The sequence below is a fragment of the Medicago sativa genome, chromosome 2 (genome assembly GCF_051527215.1).
Source record: "Medicago sativa cultivar Bolivia chromosome 2, Bolivia_mono, whole genome shotgun sequence".
Classification (NCBI taxonomy): domain Eukaryota; kingdom Viridiplantae; phylum Streptophyta; class Magnoliopsida; order Fabales; family Fabaceae; genus Medicago; species Medicago sativa.
Window position 1 is genome coordinate 69,735,201 of NC_140750.1, and position 14,839 is coordinate 69,750,039.

At 31.2% G+C, this 14,839-nt stretch overlaps 1 protein-coding gene, 2 long non-coding RNA genes and 1 pseudogene across 7 annotated transcripts; 1 reads left to right on the top strand and 3 right to left on the bottom strand.

Moving 5' to 3' along the window:
- Positions 1 to 390: 390 nt before the first annotated feature.
- On the bottom strand, positions 391 to 2,897 carry LOC146950175 (uncharacterized). Of its 2 annotated transcripts, XR_015027453.1 has the most exons (3): positions 1,376 to 2,897; positions 1,181 to 1,270; positions 391 to 990 (listed from the first exon to the last, which is right to left on the bottom strand). It is a non-coding gene; the product is annotated as an uncharacterized LOC146950175 (long non-coding RNA). The 2 variants fall into 2 exon arrangements; XR_015027452.1 differs by having other exon boundaries at positions 1,181 to 2,897.
- Positions 2,898 to 4,843: 1,946 nt separating this feature from the next.
- On the top strand, positions 4,844 to 5,743 carry LOC146950176 (glucan endo-1,3-beta-glucosidase 8 pseudogene; annotated as a pseudogene).
- LOC146950177 (myb-related protein 315-like) lies at positions 5,398 to 9,744 on the bottom strand. 4 transcript variants are annotated; one of them, XM_085746115.1, is made up of 14 exons: positions 9,410 to 9,744; positions 8,984 to 9,104; positions 8,811 to 8,891; positions 8,457 to 8,565; positions 8,305 to 8,357; positions 8,011 to 8,091; positions 7,840 to 7,907; positions 7,607 to 7,736; positions 7,070 to 7,449; positions 6,498 to 6,586; positions 6,285 to 6,378; positions 6,149 to 6,199; positions 5,864 to 6,024; positions 5,398 to 5,678 (listed from the first exon to the last, which is right to left on the bottom strand). In XM_085746115.1, the coding sequence occupies exons 8-10, from the start codon at positions 7,732 to 7,734 to the stop codon at positions 6,546 to 6,548; spliced, it is 549 nt and encodes a 182-aa protein (XP_085602241.1). In that variant the 5' UTR covers positions 7,735 to 7,736; positions 7,840 to 7,907; positions 8,011 to 8,091; positions 8,305 to 8,357; positions 8,457 to 8,565; positions 8,811 to 8,891; positions 8,984 to 9,104; positions 9,410 to 9,744; the 3' UTR covers positions 5,398 to 5,678; positions 5,864 to 6,024; positions 6,149 to 6,199; positions 6,285 to 6,378; positions 6,498 to 6,545. The 4 variants fall into 4 exon arrangements, with proteins under 4 accessions (XP_085602241.1, XP_085602238.1, XP_085602240.1 ...); XM_085746112.1 differs by having other exon boundaries at positions 6,498 to 7,449; positions 9,410 to 9,742; XM_085746114.1 differs by having other exon boundaries at positions 5,860 to 6,024; positions 6,498 to 7,449; positions 9,410 to 9,742.
- A 390-nt stretch (positions 9,745 to 10,134) lies between these two features.
- LOC146950178 (uncharacterized) lies at positions 10,135 to 13,087 on the bottom strand. The gene is made up of 7 exons (XR_015027454.1): positions 12,894 to 13,087; positions 12,170 to 12,388; positions 11,349 to 11,431; positions 11,102 to 11,143; positions 10,911 to 11,015; positions 10,521 to 10,598; positions 10,135 to 10,233 (listed from the first exon to the last, which is right to left on the bottom strand). It is a non-coding gene; the product is annotated as an uncharacterized LOC146950178 (long non-coding RNA).
- Positions 13,088 to 14,839: the final 1,752 nt, after the last annotated feature.

Sequence of the window (14,839 nt, forward strand, 5' to 3'; positions counted from 1 at the left end):
GGGTTGAATATCGCGTTTTTGAAAATTTTTGTTATATTTTTTAATCTACATTAAGATGAAAAATTGTCAAATACACTTATTAATTAGATTTCAGCTCAAAGGGAAATAGTTGAACATACTTAGCAATCTTTCTACAAAAGTGTTTTTATTGAATCCTATGAACGTTTTTATTCTTGTGTTTATGATTAAAAGTGGTTAATTCTTACCTTTTGGAACAATGTTGATGCCATTGAGGTCGACTGTTTCATTCAATGAAGAAATGAGCTCATATAAACCCTTTAAACCTATGAAGCTAGATCTTGCTCATAGCAAGAGGTTGTTTCATTCATAACAGTTGAGCAAGAAAAACAATAACAGCAACTTAAGCAAATAGAAGTAAACAACATCAAGTAACATCAAGGACAATACATGTCTTAATTCAGAAACATTGTTCACAGATGAAATAGTTAATGGACAACAGATGTGGAAAACATAGCCCAGGCACAACACACATAGAAAACATAAGCAGTTGCCAACATCGTGACCTAATCTTCGACTTTGTAGACCTGAACGTAGTGGCTGAAAGGTCCATCGAAAATTTGAAGTGGATTTTGTCGCCGCATACAAACTCATTTTCAGCACAAAAAGGTTCCCATCCTTGCTGAAGTGTTCCGTAAATGATGTCGTCATCCCTATGGAATCTGACCTCACATGCTTTTCTCGGATTGTTGAGTTTTCCACACAGAATCAGGTGATAAAATCATATTCTCAAAGGAAGTCCTTGAAATCTTGGCTAACAACCACAATATGGTAGACAATATACATATATTTGGTTAAAAGAAGTATTCAAATGATAGAATAAAAGTTTTGAGAATATTTAATAGTTTGAAGATGTGTACCATAAATCAAAAAAGCATTTCACTTGTTTTTATATTCACTTGGGAAAGATATTGATCCAACAATGTCACTATCAGATAGTCTTTAAGGCTTCAAATCATATTTGAAGTGTACCTGTAAAATCCAAGAAATAAGCAGAGAAAAAGACTAATGATGTTGGATCTACAAAAGAAAATTATCAGCAAAAAAATGGATAAAGAGATCTTTTCACATCTTAAAGAGGGAAAAATACAGAACAATATATAAGGAAAGGACAAGGACAAAAGACAATACATATTAAGGATGAGGGAAATTAGTTATGTACCTTAATTAGCCAGTTGACCAATACACCCCGCATATGAGGAATAATCTCTATCTGAATTGACATGTAATTTGATAGAGCTTGACTATGTGCCTGTGATCGGAAGTAATTTTTAAAAAACAAATATCAGTTAGAGAGCAAGGAAAAAATATAATATAAATTTGTATGTGGAAAACTAAAAGCTCGTGGTAGCATTACGATTATGCCAAAGAGGATGCGCCAAAATCATCGAAACCATGGCACAAGTAAGATTGCATCACAATTTCTGATAAGATAAAAAGGAAAAAAAATTGAAGGAAGATAAATAAGCATCTAGTATCTAGTAATAACATATGAGATCAGAAGAGACACCAAACTAAAATGTGATTTATTCATGTTCACAATTTTGGGACCCTGATATAGGATTGTTGGATAAAAACGTAGACATTGACTATATTGACTGTAAGATATGATTGTCATGTATTGTGCATATTAATTATGATAATTCCTGCTAGATAGGGATGACTTCCCAGACCCCTTCCCGGACCCTGCATATACGGGAGCTCTAGGGCACTGGGTTGCCCTTATATATCATATCATTATCATATAGACATGGAATAAAGGGGTTTCTATTACTCTAAATGGCAAATAGATTCTATAATGTAGAATAACGTAAAAATAAGTTACTCTAATTTTTATTCCCAATTATGGCTCAAAAGAATCATTATTTTCAGTGGTGTTCTCTAAAAATCAATAGTTGAGGCATAAGATCATAATTATTTCTATTCTAATGTTTTGAATATTTTTCACTGTAACTTGTTGCATATAGGACTTACCACAATGTAATACTATTATAACTCAAAATCATATTTACTTACTTTAAGAGCTAATTTCACTTTGACTGCAGACACAATTGTAAACACTAACCTTCTGACATTTATGTTGGTACACTTAATCATCTACTTTTTACTATATGAATGAATGAAAGAAAATCTAACATAATATCACAGATGTTTGAATCCAATTGAAAGAAAGTTAAGGAAATTAGAGCTGATACAATCCAGTTAACATCATAATCCTGATATCTGTCTCTCCGAATATAGCATGAAAGCAATGAGACTACAGAAATTACTTATGATGGAGTTCTATATTTCCAACTGGACTGAGAAAACAAAATGCACAGTTGTTTTTATCCGTGACTAAAATGGATCGGCGTCGTATTTTTCATGATGTAAGCATATTGACTACAAATACAAAAACAGAAGAAGTGAATAATAAATCTCAAAATGAGTTGCTGCAACATATCAGCTTCATCAAATAATGACTTCAGTCATTCAGTTTTTCTTGAAGGAAAAAGAACCAAATCCACAGAAACAAATCTTAACATTTAATTAACAATACTAATTACTTGGTTAATAAGTCCAAAAATTAATTCTGAAATCAGGTTGTGTTTCACTTCAAAAATCAATTTTTCACTCTATAATGATTTCTGAGCTTACTATAGTATATATACATGATGAACTCAAAATTATTTTTTATTGTAACAATGATTCCCAAAAAAGATATGATTTTCAAAATAAGAATGTTAATGTTAAGATCCTCTCAAATTTAAAAATCAAAGTGAGATCAAATATGGAAATTAGCACTTTAACATCCTCAGCTTGCAAAAGAAATACACAATCTCTCTGCCACCAAACTTTATTAGAGCATGAGGAGAAATATCCAACATAAAATTAGGCTGACAAAATATTATATTGAAAGGATAGATTGCGAAATGACAGATAATTATAAATCATAATACAATATTTAGAGTACTCTTGCATTACGGATTACAAAATTAAATCTTCAAAATGGCTTGATCACGAGTAACAAATGAAAACATATTTAGTTAGCGGTAGAAACACTTTTGTAGTAATAATTGATATCTATCTATAAACCAATGAAAACCATATTACCAAAGCTACCTGATTTATATCATTTTGACTTTCAACTTCAACGTATATAAATCCTTTCACATGATCTACAGCAAAGGCAGATATTAACTGCAATTTAATATCCAGTTCTTTCAGGTGAACAAATTTCTGCATCAGACAGATAGCTGAAAGCTTCTCTACTTGATTTATATCATTTTGTGTTTTAGCTTCAACATATATAAATCTTTTCACATGATCTACAGGAAAGGATAGGGATGTCAATGGATAGCCATGGGTACGGATAATATGATACTCGTCCCCGCCCCGTTGGATAAATTTGATACCCGTGCCAGCCCCGTATCCTCGTGGGTGCCCACTATACGGGTACCCGTGGGTATTGAATGACGTATTTTTTTTTAAAAATTTAATCTAAAGGATAAATGTTTTAAACCACATTTAAAACATATTGTCATTGAAATATTATACAAAATATACATGCCAACATACAACAACTTCCAAAAGATTAGAACTTTTCTTCAAGCAAGATTATTTCTACGAACCACCTCAACAAATAACATTGTAGGAGGAACACCCAAATCGAATAGCAGCTTGTCGCCCTCTTGTAGGTGATTGTCCCTAACAAACTGGAACCAACCTTCTCCCAAGGATTTTTCAGCCTTGTTACGCTCAACGGTAATGAGGAGGCAATCGTATTCCTGACCGGTAAGCACATCAATCAACTGCATTGTCTTTCTTGTAGTTGTATTTTTCAAAGAAACAATTGCATTTTTCTCATTCTAGCAAATTAAAGGAAAGAGCAGAATATGAGTGAAAATGCAAACTTCATATTCATATATAAAAAAAGGTAAAAAAATAAAAAAAAAATCTAAGTTTGAAAAAAATCTAATCTAATATAACAATAAAAAAAGGGTCCTTAAACGCATGGTTATTTGATTTTTTTTCAAAAATAATATAAAGGATGGAAAAAATCAAGAATAAAAGAAAATTGTCAAAGAATGGATAATAGTTACTATAGCCATTTTTTAATATCTAAATTTATTTGAATCTTGAAATAAAGGGGAATGGAGAGAAGTTTCTTTGCAACACTCTTTATAGTTCTCACACAATTTTTTTTTATTTTTATGGTTCAAGTTAACGTTATAGTTCAAGTATCCGCTAACAAATACTGTTACAAAGTAAGTATCTGATATCTCATATAATCCATTAGATATTAAGTTGTTAAATAATGTGTGGCCTAGCAAAAACTTCTTTTAATCTAATTAAGATTAAGATTGTGATGATGATAAATGAATACGCTTAACACTAATGCAAAACATGCTGGCAGTGCCTGGCATTATAACTGAACTAAGGAACGAATCTCTGTGTGTGTGTGTGTGTGTGTTTATATATATATATATATATATATATATATATATATATATATATATATATAATATTCCATTCAAGAAATTCTTTTTTTGGTATTATTGTTAAAAGTAAGAAAGAGAGAGAAAAAAGTTGCAATTTTAAGTCCTTGTTTTATTTTATGTACCTTATTTGTGAAGACATGCAATGAAACACAAGCACCGAGAAAAAATAACTAACTCTGAACATCTATAAATTCTCGTTCCTTGAATCACACGTTCCCTTTTCTTTTTTCACTCCCATTTCTTTGGATTCTGTTCTTTCATTATTCTTGAAACTCAGAAAAAAAAATTGGCACAAGAAAATGCAACTCAACATTATCTAATGACATTACTCTTCATCATTATTTTCTTCTTAAGTATGGCTTCATGTGGTTATGGAGTTGGAGTCAAGTGGGGAACCATGGCCACTCACCAACTTCCTCCAAACAACGTCGTTAAAATGCTTCAAGAAAATGGCTTTGATAAACTCAAACTGTTTGATGCTGATGAATGGGTTATGACAGCTTTGTTAGGGACTGATATTGAGGTTATGTTAGCAATTCCTAATAATATGTTGGAAGAAATAAGCAAGGATCCTAAAGTTGCTGATTCTTGGGTTTATGAAAATGTCACCAGCTACTTGTACCCTGGTGGATTAAACATCAAGTTAAGCATTTTTTTAATCCTATAACCATATTCAACATTCATTCATCACTTTACATGCACATTATATCTTGCATTTTCTTTAATTTTTCCTTTACTCACTGTGCTTTTACCATGTCTTTCATTTTTCTTGGTCTAATTCTTGTTCAAAAAAAAAGACATTGTAGATTACCAGTTTGTAGCAATGGTTTTTTGTACCTTTTCTGCTCATATTTCTGAAGGCTGCAGGAGTTGATATTGTACTTTTTCTAATGCCATATTCTGTCTATAATCTTCATCTATTTAGCTTCTTGAACTGACAGTGTTTAGTTGATTATATCTTAACTCTACATTTATGATACAAATATTGCAGATACATTGCACTTGGCAATGAACCTTTCCTCAAGGAATATAATGGAACATATCTAATGTACACTCTACCAGCTCTTAAGAATATACAAACATCTCTCAACAATGCAGGACTTGGTTCAAGCATCAAAGCCACAGTTCCATTCAATGCTGATGTATATTATTCACCAGACTCAAATCTAGAGCATAATCCTAAATCAAATAATAAGTTTAGGTTAATATTAGAAAATGATTTATTGAATAAGATATCTTATTGATCAAAATTTCAAAATGAAACTTCTTAAAATGTAAAGAAACAATCTCATAGAATTAATTATAAAGTAGAGGTCATAAAGAGCAATAAGTAAAATATACAGAACTTGATTCTCAACACCTACAATCATTCTTTCTTCCCATATCTGTCTCAGACTATATGACTAAACTGACTGTGTGAAAATCTGAACTTAGGTGGAGGCCCCTCATGGTAAAAGCTTGGCATAGAGCTTGCTTTAAATTTTAAACTTCTCCTCAACTGTTTGATGGCTTCCTATTTCTCATCCTTAATCGTTGAACAAATTAGAGTGAGAAAACTAACATAAATTTATATCTATAAGAAGAAAAGAAGTAACAGAATGACAATGTAATTCATGGTTTTTTGAGATAATAAATAAATCCCTTTTTACCTTGCTTCTTTTTTATTCTTCTCAGCTTCCATTGCTTGATTTTGAATAGAACTATGACACAAATAAAAGGGGATGCTCCGATCAATTTGAGATGAAAACCCTATTGAAACAAAACTAATTAATCAACAAATTTTACCTCCTTTCTTCTTTGTGCACGTTCAGTTGACCAAAAGCTTGGAGCAGAAGCAACAGTCGCCCTGGATTTGAACGACCTCACAGAAGTTGCAGTTCTTTACATGGTCACGGAGAAAATTATAAGATAAAGTAAAAAAAATATCATTGCTAGAATAAGGAAAACATGAGATGAGATTTTGACACCCTTTGACTATAAGGTTTATAAGAGCATTACCCAGAAGCAACTGAACATGAATCGTCCTCGTTAAAATGTTTCTTGTTATCAGGTTTCAATGGTTTCCTTGAAACTGAAGGAGACTTCAACTGCAAGGCACAAACAGTCAAAACAAAAGTTTCGAAACTAACTCTGAGTACATAATAATAAATTAACCATAAACATTTCACTATCTGAATATCCTATGCCCATTGCACTATATAACAAAGAAGTGTCAGAACAAAAGAAATTGAATGGTTAAGTGAATGTACAATCTTTCACAAATAAGTTATAAAGTTAAATTGTTTCACAAAATCTTTCTATAGAAAACCAAAATCAATTATCTTACATAGGTATAGATTCAAGGCTGAAATAGAAATTAAAGAATGCTTCCAAAGGGTTTTACCCAAGTGATTTTATGAAATGGACTATATAGGTTCTATTGTTGAAATAATCTTTCACTTATATCTTGGAACATTACATATCTATTCTAACATAGATATATAAGAATACAAATATTTTCCCCTATGTTCCAGTTAGAAAAATATTAAATTTAGAAATATAACAGAGTTCATTTTCAGTGTTTGTATAACTCATCTGAAGTGGAAAATTTCCCATCAAATCTGAGGGTTGAATGAACCTATCTATGAAAAACTCTTTGTTGCAAGAACCTTCCATTTCCATTGCATATGCTTTTGGTGAAATTGAAGATGTTCTTTGCTCATAGCTAGAAGCTGCATCTGATTTTGAACTCTCTGATTTCAAAAGGTTCAATTCATTGGATAATAATATCTCTGGTGCTTTCTCTTGACTCTTATTAGCATTTTCCTCTCCATTATTCTCAACCTCAGACAATGGTTTATGAGTCACAGGATCTATACCTTTTTGCCTCAGTCTCTTCTTCAAACATGAGTTCCATAGATTCATTTCATTGTCTGTCCTTCCCGGCAATTGCGCCGCAATTTGAGACCATCTGATAAGAAGAAAATGAACATAATTTTTTAAAACGGACAATATTAGTATTGTTAGGATTATACCGAGAGTGAGATCGAGCCCTCGACCTCCTTATCACTCTTGCTTAACCATAGGAGAAGATAAAAATAGGGACTAAGTTAGTAGTTGAAATTTACCTATTTCCTAGTACTGCATGAAGTTCAACAATGTGATTTTCTTCCTCTTGTGAGAATGTTCCTCTTTTTAAATCAGGTCTTAAGTAATTGATCCACCTAAGCCTGCAGCTCTTACCACATCTTTGCATACCTGATAATATTAAACAAAAATTCAAAACTAAAAGATGATTAATAACAATTTTGACATTATATTATTATATGCTAATGGAGATAAAATTGGATAATTGATTTACCTGCTTGCTTAGGTACTGAACTCCAACATCCATGACCATACGTTGTTCTATCAGCAACAATATTTATTCTGCAGGTGGACTTTCATTTCATATCTAATATTCTATGGTATATACGAATTTTGCTAACATGTATCTAATATTCTATTGTAACTATGAATTTTGCTAACATACCTTGTCTAGAATTGTTTCTATCACATCATCCGCCAACTTCATTTCAAACTCGAAAAGAAGTGCAATTAACATTTGCTTGACCTGTCAGACATCACCAAATAAGGGAAAGAAAAGCAAATTCAAATTAAAATGATATCAATGAGAAGAGGATAAATGTCATAGCAACAAAGAATAATGTCAAAAACCAAGACCAGAAAAAAAAGTTTTCACTTAGGAATAAAATCATAAAATTCAGTGGATTAACAAACGTGCCATTTTCATTGAGGGTATATGAACAAATAATAATCATCTCACCTCTGGACGCTCTATAAAGCCAGTAATGTGCAAATCATAGAGCCTAAATGAGACTGCAGGAAAATCCCAAACATAATATATCAGGACAGACAGATCAAAGTGAGGAATTTAAGGTAAACAACAATAAGTGGAGGATTCAATTTTTAACTCACATTCTATATTGTCTTCTAGCGCTGCGTTTGGGTGGAAGACATTGAGAGATCTAACGAAGTCATCAAAATCAACAACACCCTTTCTCTTGACATCAAATAGATCAAAGATCTGCACGTATAAATTTCTGACATCGTATCAATGGATATCCAGTCAATTGAAAAAGTTATTTCACAAGAATGGCTTAGTTTCATCTTGGTAAATGAAAGAAGAGTCATGAGGGGACATTATTAAAAAGTCATCAAAAAGAATATCACTGATATGAATGAAAGGATATCAATGATGCAAGCACAAATTCGCCAGTTAAACAACAATAAGTAGAGGAGATATTAAATTAGTGCAACATGAAAGAGTACCCTTTTAAATTAAATTATCTAAGTGCGAGTATAAGATTTTGACCATTCTTTATAAGACCTTCATTAGGATTGATGTTGACACTGAAAAGGATAAAAAATTTAGGTATCAATAAATACTCAATAGATTAGCATTCCATTTACTCATTGCGTTTAAGAAATTGAAAGATACTTACTCTGTCATGTAACAAAAATAATCTGACTTATCCCAAGTCTGACTGAGCTGCTCCAAAAGTCCATTTGCTGTCCAGGAACCACCTTCACCGGAGAAGGCAGGTTGAGATGCAACTATCTTTTCTACAATAACAATACTATCATTCCTTTTTTTTTTGAAGAAGCCAATACTATCATTCCTAATTGTATCTCGTCTAGTATTAGCACTCCTCTAGCACAACATTCCGATCTCCGCTACATTGATTTACCTTCGTGTTGATTTTTATGGCTAACACTTCATCTCATACAACATTGCCAATGATATCAAACAAAGCGCATGAAGAAATATAAGTTTCAAAGTAAAAAGAGTGTCTCATATTGCAAAGACGGAATTAAACATATTATTGTCATAATATTGTGTTCCAACAAAATGATGGAAATGCTGATACCTTTTTCAGATTCAAAATGCTTCTAAAGTGCAATAGCCCCGTTTGGGTGAAGAACTACCATCCTTGTAATATCAATTACTGCATACAAAAAGCATACATGAAGTAAGAAAACCATTTTCCTTAAGACCAGAGAAGTTTACTGATTAAGAAGCAGGCATACTATAAAACAAATTTGATCCAATGGTTTTACAGAGATAACAGCACAACACAAGAAATAAAATTCAGAAACTTCAACTGACCAGGAAATATAAATTCTCCCAAATAGTCTCACAAATGTTTATGTTAGTAGATAACCTCAAATAAATCAATCCAAACATGCCTCTAGACAATAAATGCGACAACAATGGACTACCATAACACAACTAAGTTATGACAGAAAGTTATTAACAAATATAATGGACAAACCTTCCATGTTTTTGCAGCAAAGATCGACGAATCGACTGAGTAGGATGAGCAATTATGACCAAATCAACAGTTTGATTCTTCAAAACATCAAAGACTTCAAGAGGAGTCTTCTTGAGTTCAGTCACAAGCCTCTTGAATGTCTCTTCAATATCTAACTCAGTTATGGCAGAATTTTCATCAGCAAAATCACCTTTCTTCGGCAACTTAATCCTTCTTCTATATGCAATTTGAACTTCTTCAGCCAAATTTGCCAAATTAAGCATGAGAAAATGATTTGGATATAACAATAGAATCTCCAGCATCAAGACCAGTCAGCATATTCCCAAGTTCCTCCAATTTCTCTGGCCTATGCTCCCCTTCATACTCTGCTGATATAGCTCATAACAATCTTGAACTTATCAACCATCAAATTCCCAAAACTCCTAGCCACAAGTACATAAATCAAATATCAACTATTTTCAAGGTCAATTTTGAAAATTATATTATCAAATATCAACCATTTTTTCATAGATAAAATATTGAAGTGACTCAATCAATATTAATTCTACTGCTTGGGCTGAGAATTACAATGCATGCATCTGTTTTTAACTTTCTTCTATACAGGATTACATGAAAGAATGCATTATAAAAAACCCTTTTTAAAATTCCAGCCACAAACCAAAACAAAACAAAAAAATACATAAATAAAAACATGCAAAGATGATACCTTCAACAATCTATCCATCACAACTCATCCTTCATGAATAGAGATTTCCCACCAGCAGCTTCTCCTATCACTTTACTTCTGCAGATAAAAACCAAAATCAAAAACATCAAACCTAAAGCTGAATCAAAGTATGCACATATACAGAAATATTTCAGAATATTGAAACCAAGACTAAAGCAACATCCTCTATTAGACCACATATCAAATTTTACCAGATTAGATACAAAGGAAAATGGTTGATATTAGACTGTAACAGAGACTACCATTCAGCACCATTCAGATCAAATTCAACCATGTCCCTATGTATCTTCTTAAACAGACATTTTTCTTAAATCTTTCACAGAAACCATCAAACAGAAATGATTTATCATCACTTGTACAAAAATTTACCTCCAATTCTTCTTGTTTCTTCCTCCAATTGCAAACCCAACCCCCATACTTTCAATTAAGCTTTCTTTGAATAAGGAGACACACAAGCATCAACTTTAATTAACCCTTCATTAAGAAATTGAAATTGGGGCTGAAAAGGGTTAGGGTTTGGATGAGTAAGAAAAGAGAGGAAAATGATAGAATAAGCTTACCTTAATTTCCTTTGCTTTTAATGCAAATCAGTGCAGATCGGACTGTTTTTAAGGATTCACAAAAGGAAAAATAACTAAACATGAACAAAATCTTGAGCGCAAATAACCTTAACAGAAAACATTTTGTCAAAATAAAAAAAAAAGTAACAGGGAACATATCATTAGGAAATATTTAGATATTACATGCATATAATTATAAAATAACATGATCCATAACATATCAAATCTTAGATAAATATTTCAGAACCTTTTTATTCACTATGTTGGCATGCTTCTTATGTTTCCTTTATCAACTGCTGCAATAAAAGAAGCTTGCAGTTCTAGAGGAACCTGAACATATAATTCACTCAATTAGTAGAAGCAATATATGTGAAACATAAAAAAAAAAAAAAAAAAAAAAAAAAAAAAAGAGTTAATCATCTGTCATTCAAAGCCACAAAGACATAAATTGAAGTTATAATTTTTTGTAAATTTTTCTATACATGACCAATACTCACATGAAGACAATGAATTTGGTCCCATATCCAAATTCAAAGTAATCAATTTCAGAAAAATCTAACACTAAAACTGATCTGTAGAAACCAATTCCAGCACAACAGTCCATAAAACCTATGATTGAATCATTCATATGAAATCAAACATTTCTGATTATTTTACTGTATGCAGCCAGCTTATAACTGCAACTTATGCAACTGGTCCCGTCTAAAAATTCAAAATCAATAAATTATTAAAAATCCTGCACTGAAGCTATTTTCTGCAGTAATTTTAAGAAAAACCTAGCTCATTTTTATAATCTCCTTTTTCATATACAATAAGAATCACTTCACCATAAAACCCATTCAATCAAATTATTCCAGTGGCCACATCAATAAACCTTTCAATCATGCTATCATTCACACAAAATCAATTTAGTAAAAATACACAAACAAATCAACGCAATAACTTCAATTCTTAAAATCAAACATGCATAATGAACAGTTTACTTTTCATCAATCAATTTCATGTCTCATAACCCCTAAATTAGTTGATTTAGATTATGCATGAGGGATGAGGGAAAGGGAAACCCACCTTTAATTCTTTATGGTGATGGCAGCAAGCTCTGGTGCTCTTGTTTCCTTAAGTTCCTAGCTTCCATCTCCAATTACTCAGTCTTAAAGAACCCCTAATTTTTCTTTAGTTACTTCTTCTTTCTCAAAACCCTAATTCCATTTCTTCTACTCTTCTCCCTCTGCCTCACTCTCGACCTCAGACCCCTCTTACCCAAACTTAACATTCTTCTCACAAATCCTTCACAAATTTTCAATCAAACCCACATGCAAGATTAGAATTAGATTCAACACTCAAACCAGAGAATATTACATTGATGAATTTAAGCATAATCACTTATACAATGAAAAAAGAAGCATAATCATGAATTCATGTTTTGGGACATATATTACTTTACTGTTTATTACTCAATTTCATAAAACCATAAAAATTCCCTTTTCCCTCAAATGAAAACCTAACTCTAAATTCATCAAATTTCTACATGCATGAGGGAAAGGAAACCAAAAACAACAAAAACAAAAACATAATCACACCAAAAACAGAATCAACAACAAAAAAAACCCAGAATCACCAAAACACAAAAGCTAAAACAAAAATAAAACAGATTACACACAAAATTCATTCTATCTGAGACATGCATGTCATTAGATTGCTGAAAAACTAAATAAATTAATCAACCCCAGAAATTAACTTTGATGAAGAAGAAAATGAAAATGAAAAACAAAAGAAGAAGGGTTGTTACTACCTTTGATGAAGCAGAAATGAAAACGGAAGAAGGAAGAAGAAGGAAGAACATGAGTTTTAGGGAGAGAAATCGTTTCTCTCTTTCTCTCATCCCCTTTCTTTCTCTACTTCCCGACCCTCTCTCTCTTTTCCCCTTTTTTCTGTTTTTTTTTTTTCTCTTTACACATATATATAGGGCAAGCAAGGCAAATAATTATTTTACCAAAATACCCCCAATAAGGGCAAAATGGTAATTGGCACAGACATTCATTTTCCTATCTAGTCTATAGATTCCCTCAAGATTAATTGTTAAATGATCGTTAGTGGCAATTTAATAATAATTACTTCCTATTACCCAACCTTTTCTTTTTAACATTAACCTCAAAGTAGTTTATGATATGAAGTTTAATGTATAAGATCATTGAAAATAATATGATGTAGAAGAAGATTTGATAAGATATAAGAAAAAAATTAATAAATTGCTAAATTATTGAAAAAATTAAGAGAGATAAGGGAGCATGCAGAGAGGAAAAAAATTGTAGAACACTTGACATAAAAAACAATTTTATATATTGATATTTTGGGTTAAACACAATATAGAAAGAAATGCGAATTTTATAGAATCATGACACTTCATAAAAGAAAATTTAAATTTTATTTTTTACAAATTTGATATGGAGGAATAGATAAAATAATAAAATATCAATAATGGCGTGGTCCAAGTGGTAAGGGACTCAGGCCCCTTAACCGCGTGGTCAGAGTTCCATTCCTGACATTTATGCGCACAAAAAAATTCGATTGAAAGGAGAGAAAAAACTTCATAGTTTTTACCAATATATTTTAACAAAAAAAATCTAATACCAAACATAAGATAACTTCTTTAACAAGCAAAAAGTTACCTTATCTTTGGAAAAGTTTGCAAAAGCAATATCAAGAAGTATGGAAGAGAAACCATCTACTATATATATATTAAAGGTAATGTCCATTGAATTTACCAATTTGCCCCTATGAGGGGCATTTTGGTAATTCAATTATTGGAGGGTGGGTTTTTTTTTTAGGGTTGGCCTATGAATTTCCATTTTTGCCCCTAACCAATTTTTTTTAATTATTTTCTAATTTTTATATTTTTAATAACTTTTAATTATTTTCCAATTTTTATATTTTTAACTATTTTTCAATTTTTTCTCCCAAATTCAATTGCTTCTACATTGCCGTTGTGGGAGATTAAGGTATCGTTTGACCCGACTTTTTTCAAACTTCTCTACATTTTTAAGGAGAAGTTAGGCCGAATACAATATCAATTAAGTACTTACTTAAAAAAGTACTTTTTTTGAACGCATAAAATTGAATGAAATGAGCTTTGACCAGAAGCTGTTGAATGTTACTTTAAAAAACTACTTCTCGACAATTTATTTCACAAGCACCTCTTTTCAACTCACGCTGGGAACCTTTTCTTTATTTTTTTAATATTATATTTCAATGTATTTTTTTTCTTCCATTTAACTTTATTTTTTTAACCGTTCCATTATTTTTTTAGGTTCCATTTAATTTTATTACCTTTTTTTCAAAGGAATTTTATTATCTTTTTATCACTTATATATTTAATTTCAATATCGTTTAATCATCACAATCTCACAAAGATTTTTATTCACAAATATATACACACATTAACGTTTAGAGTAATATTTTATGTCCGTCTGTCTGTTTTTTTGTTACCCTAATGCATATAATTTTTTTAGTGTTGCTTGGTTGAGTGCTACCTCACCAATTTTTTTAACTATTTTCCAATTTTTATATTTTTAAAAACTTTTAAATATTTTACAATTTTTTATTTTTAACTATTTAAAACTAAGTTGATGGTTCATGGTTTTTAAGGTTTATATTTTGACATATTACAATGATTCACAATTATCCGTCATTTTACCATCTATCCTTTCAATGTAATCTTCCGGACTGAATATTTCTAAG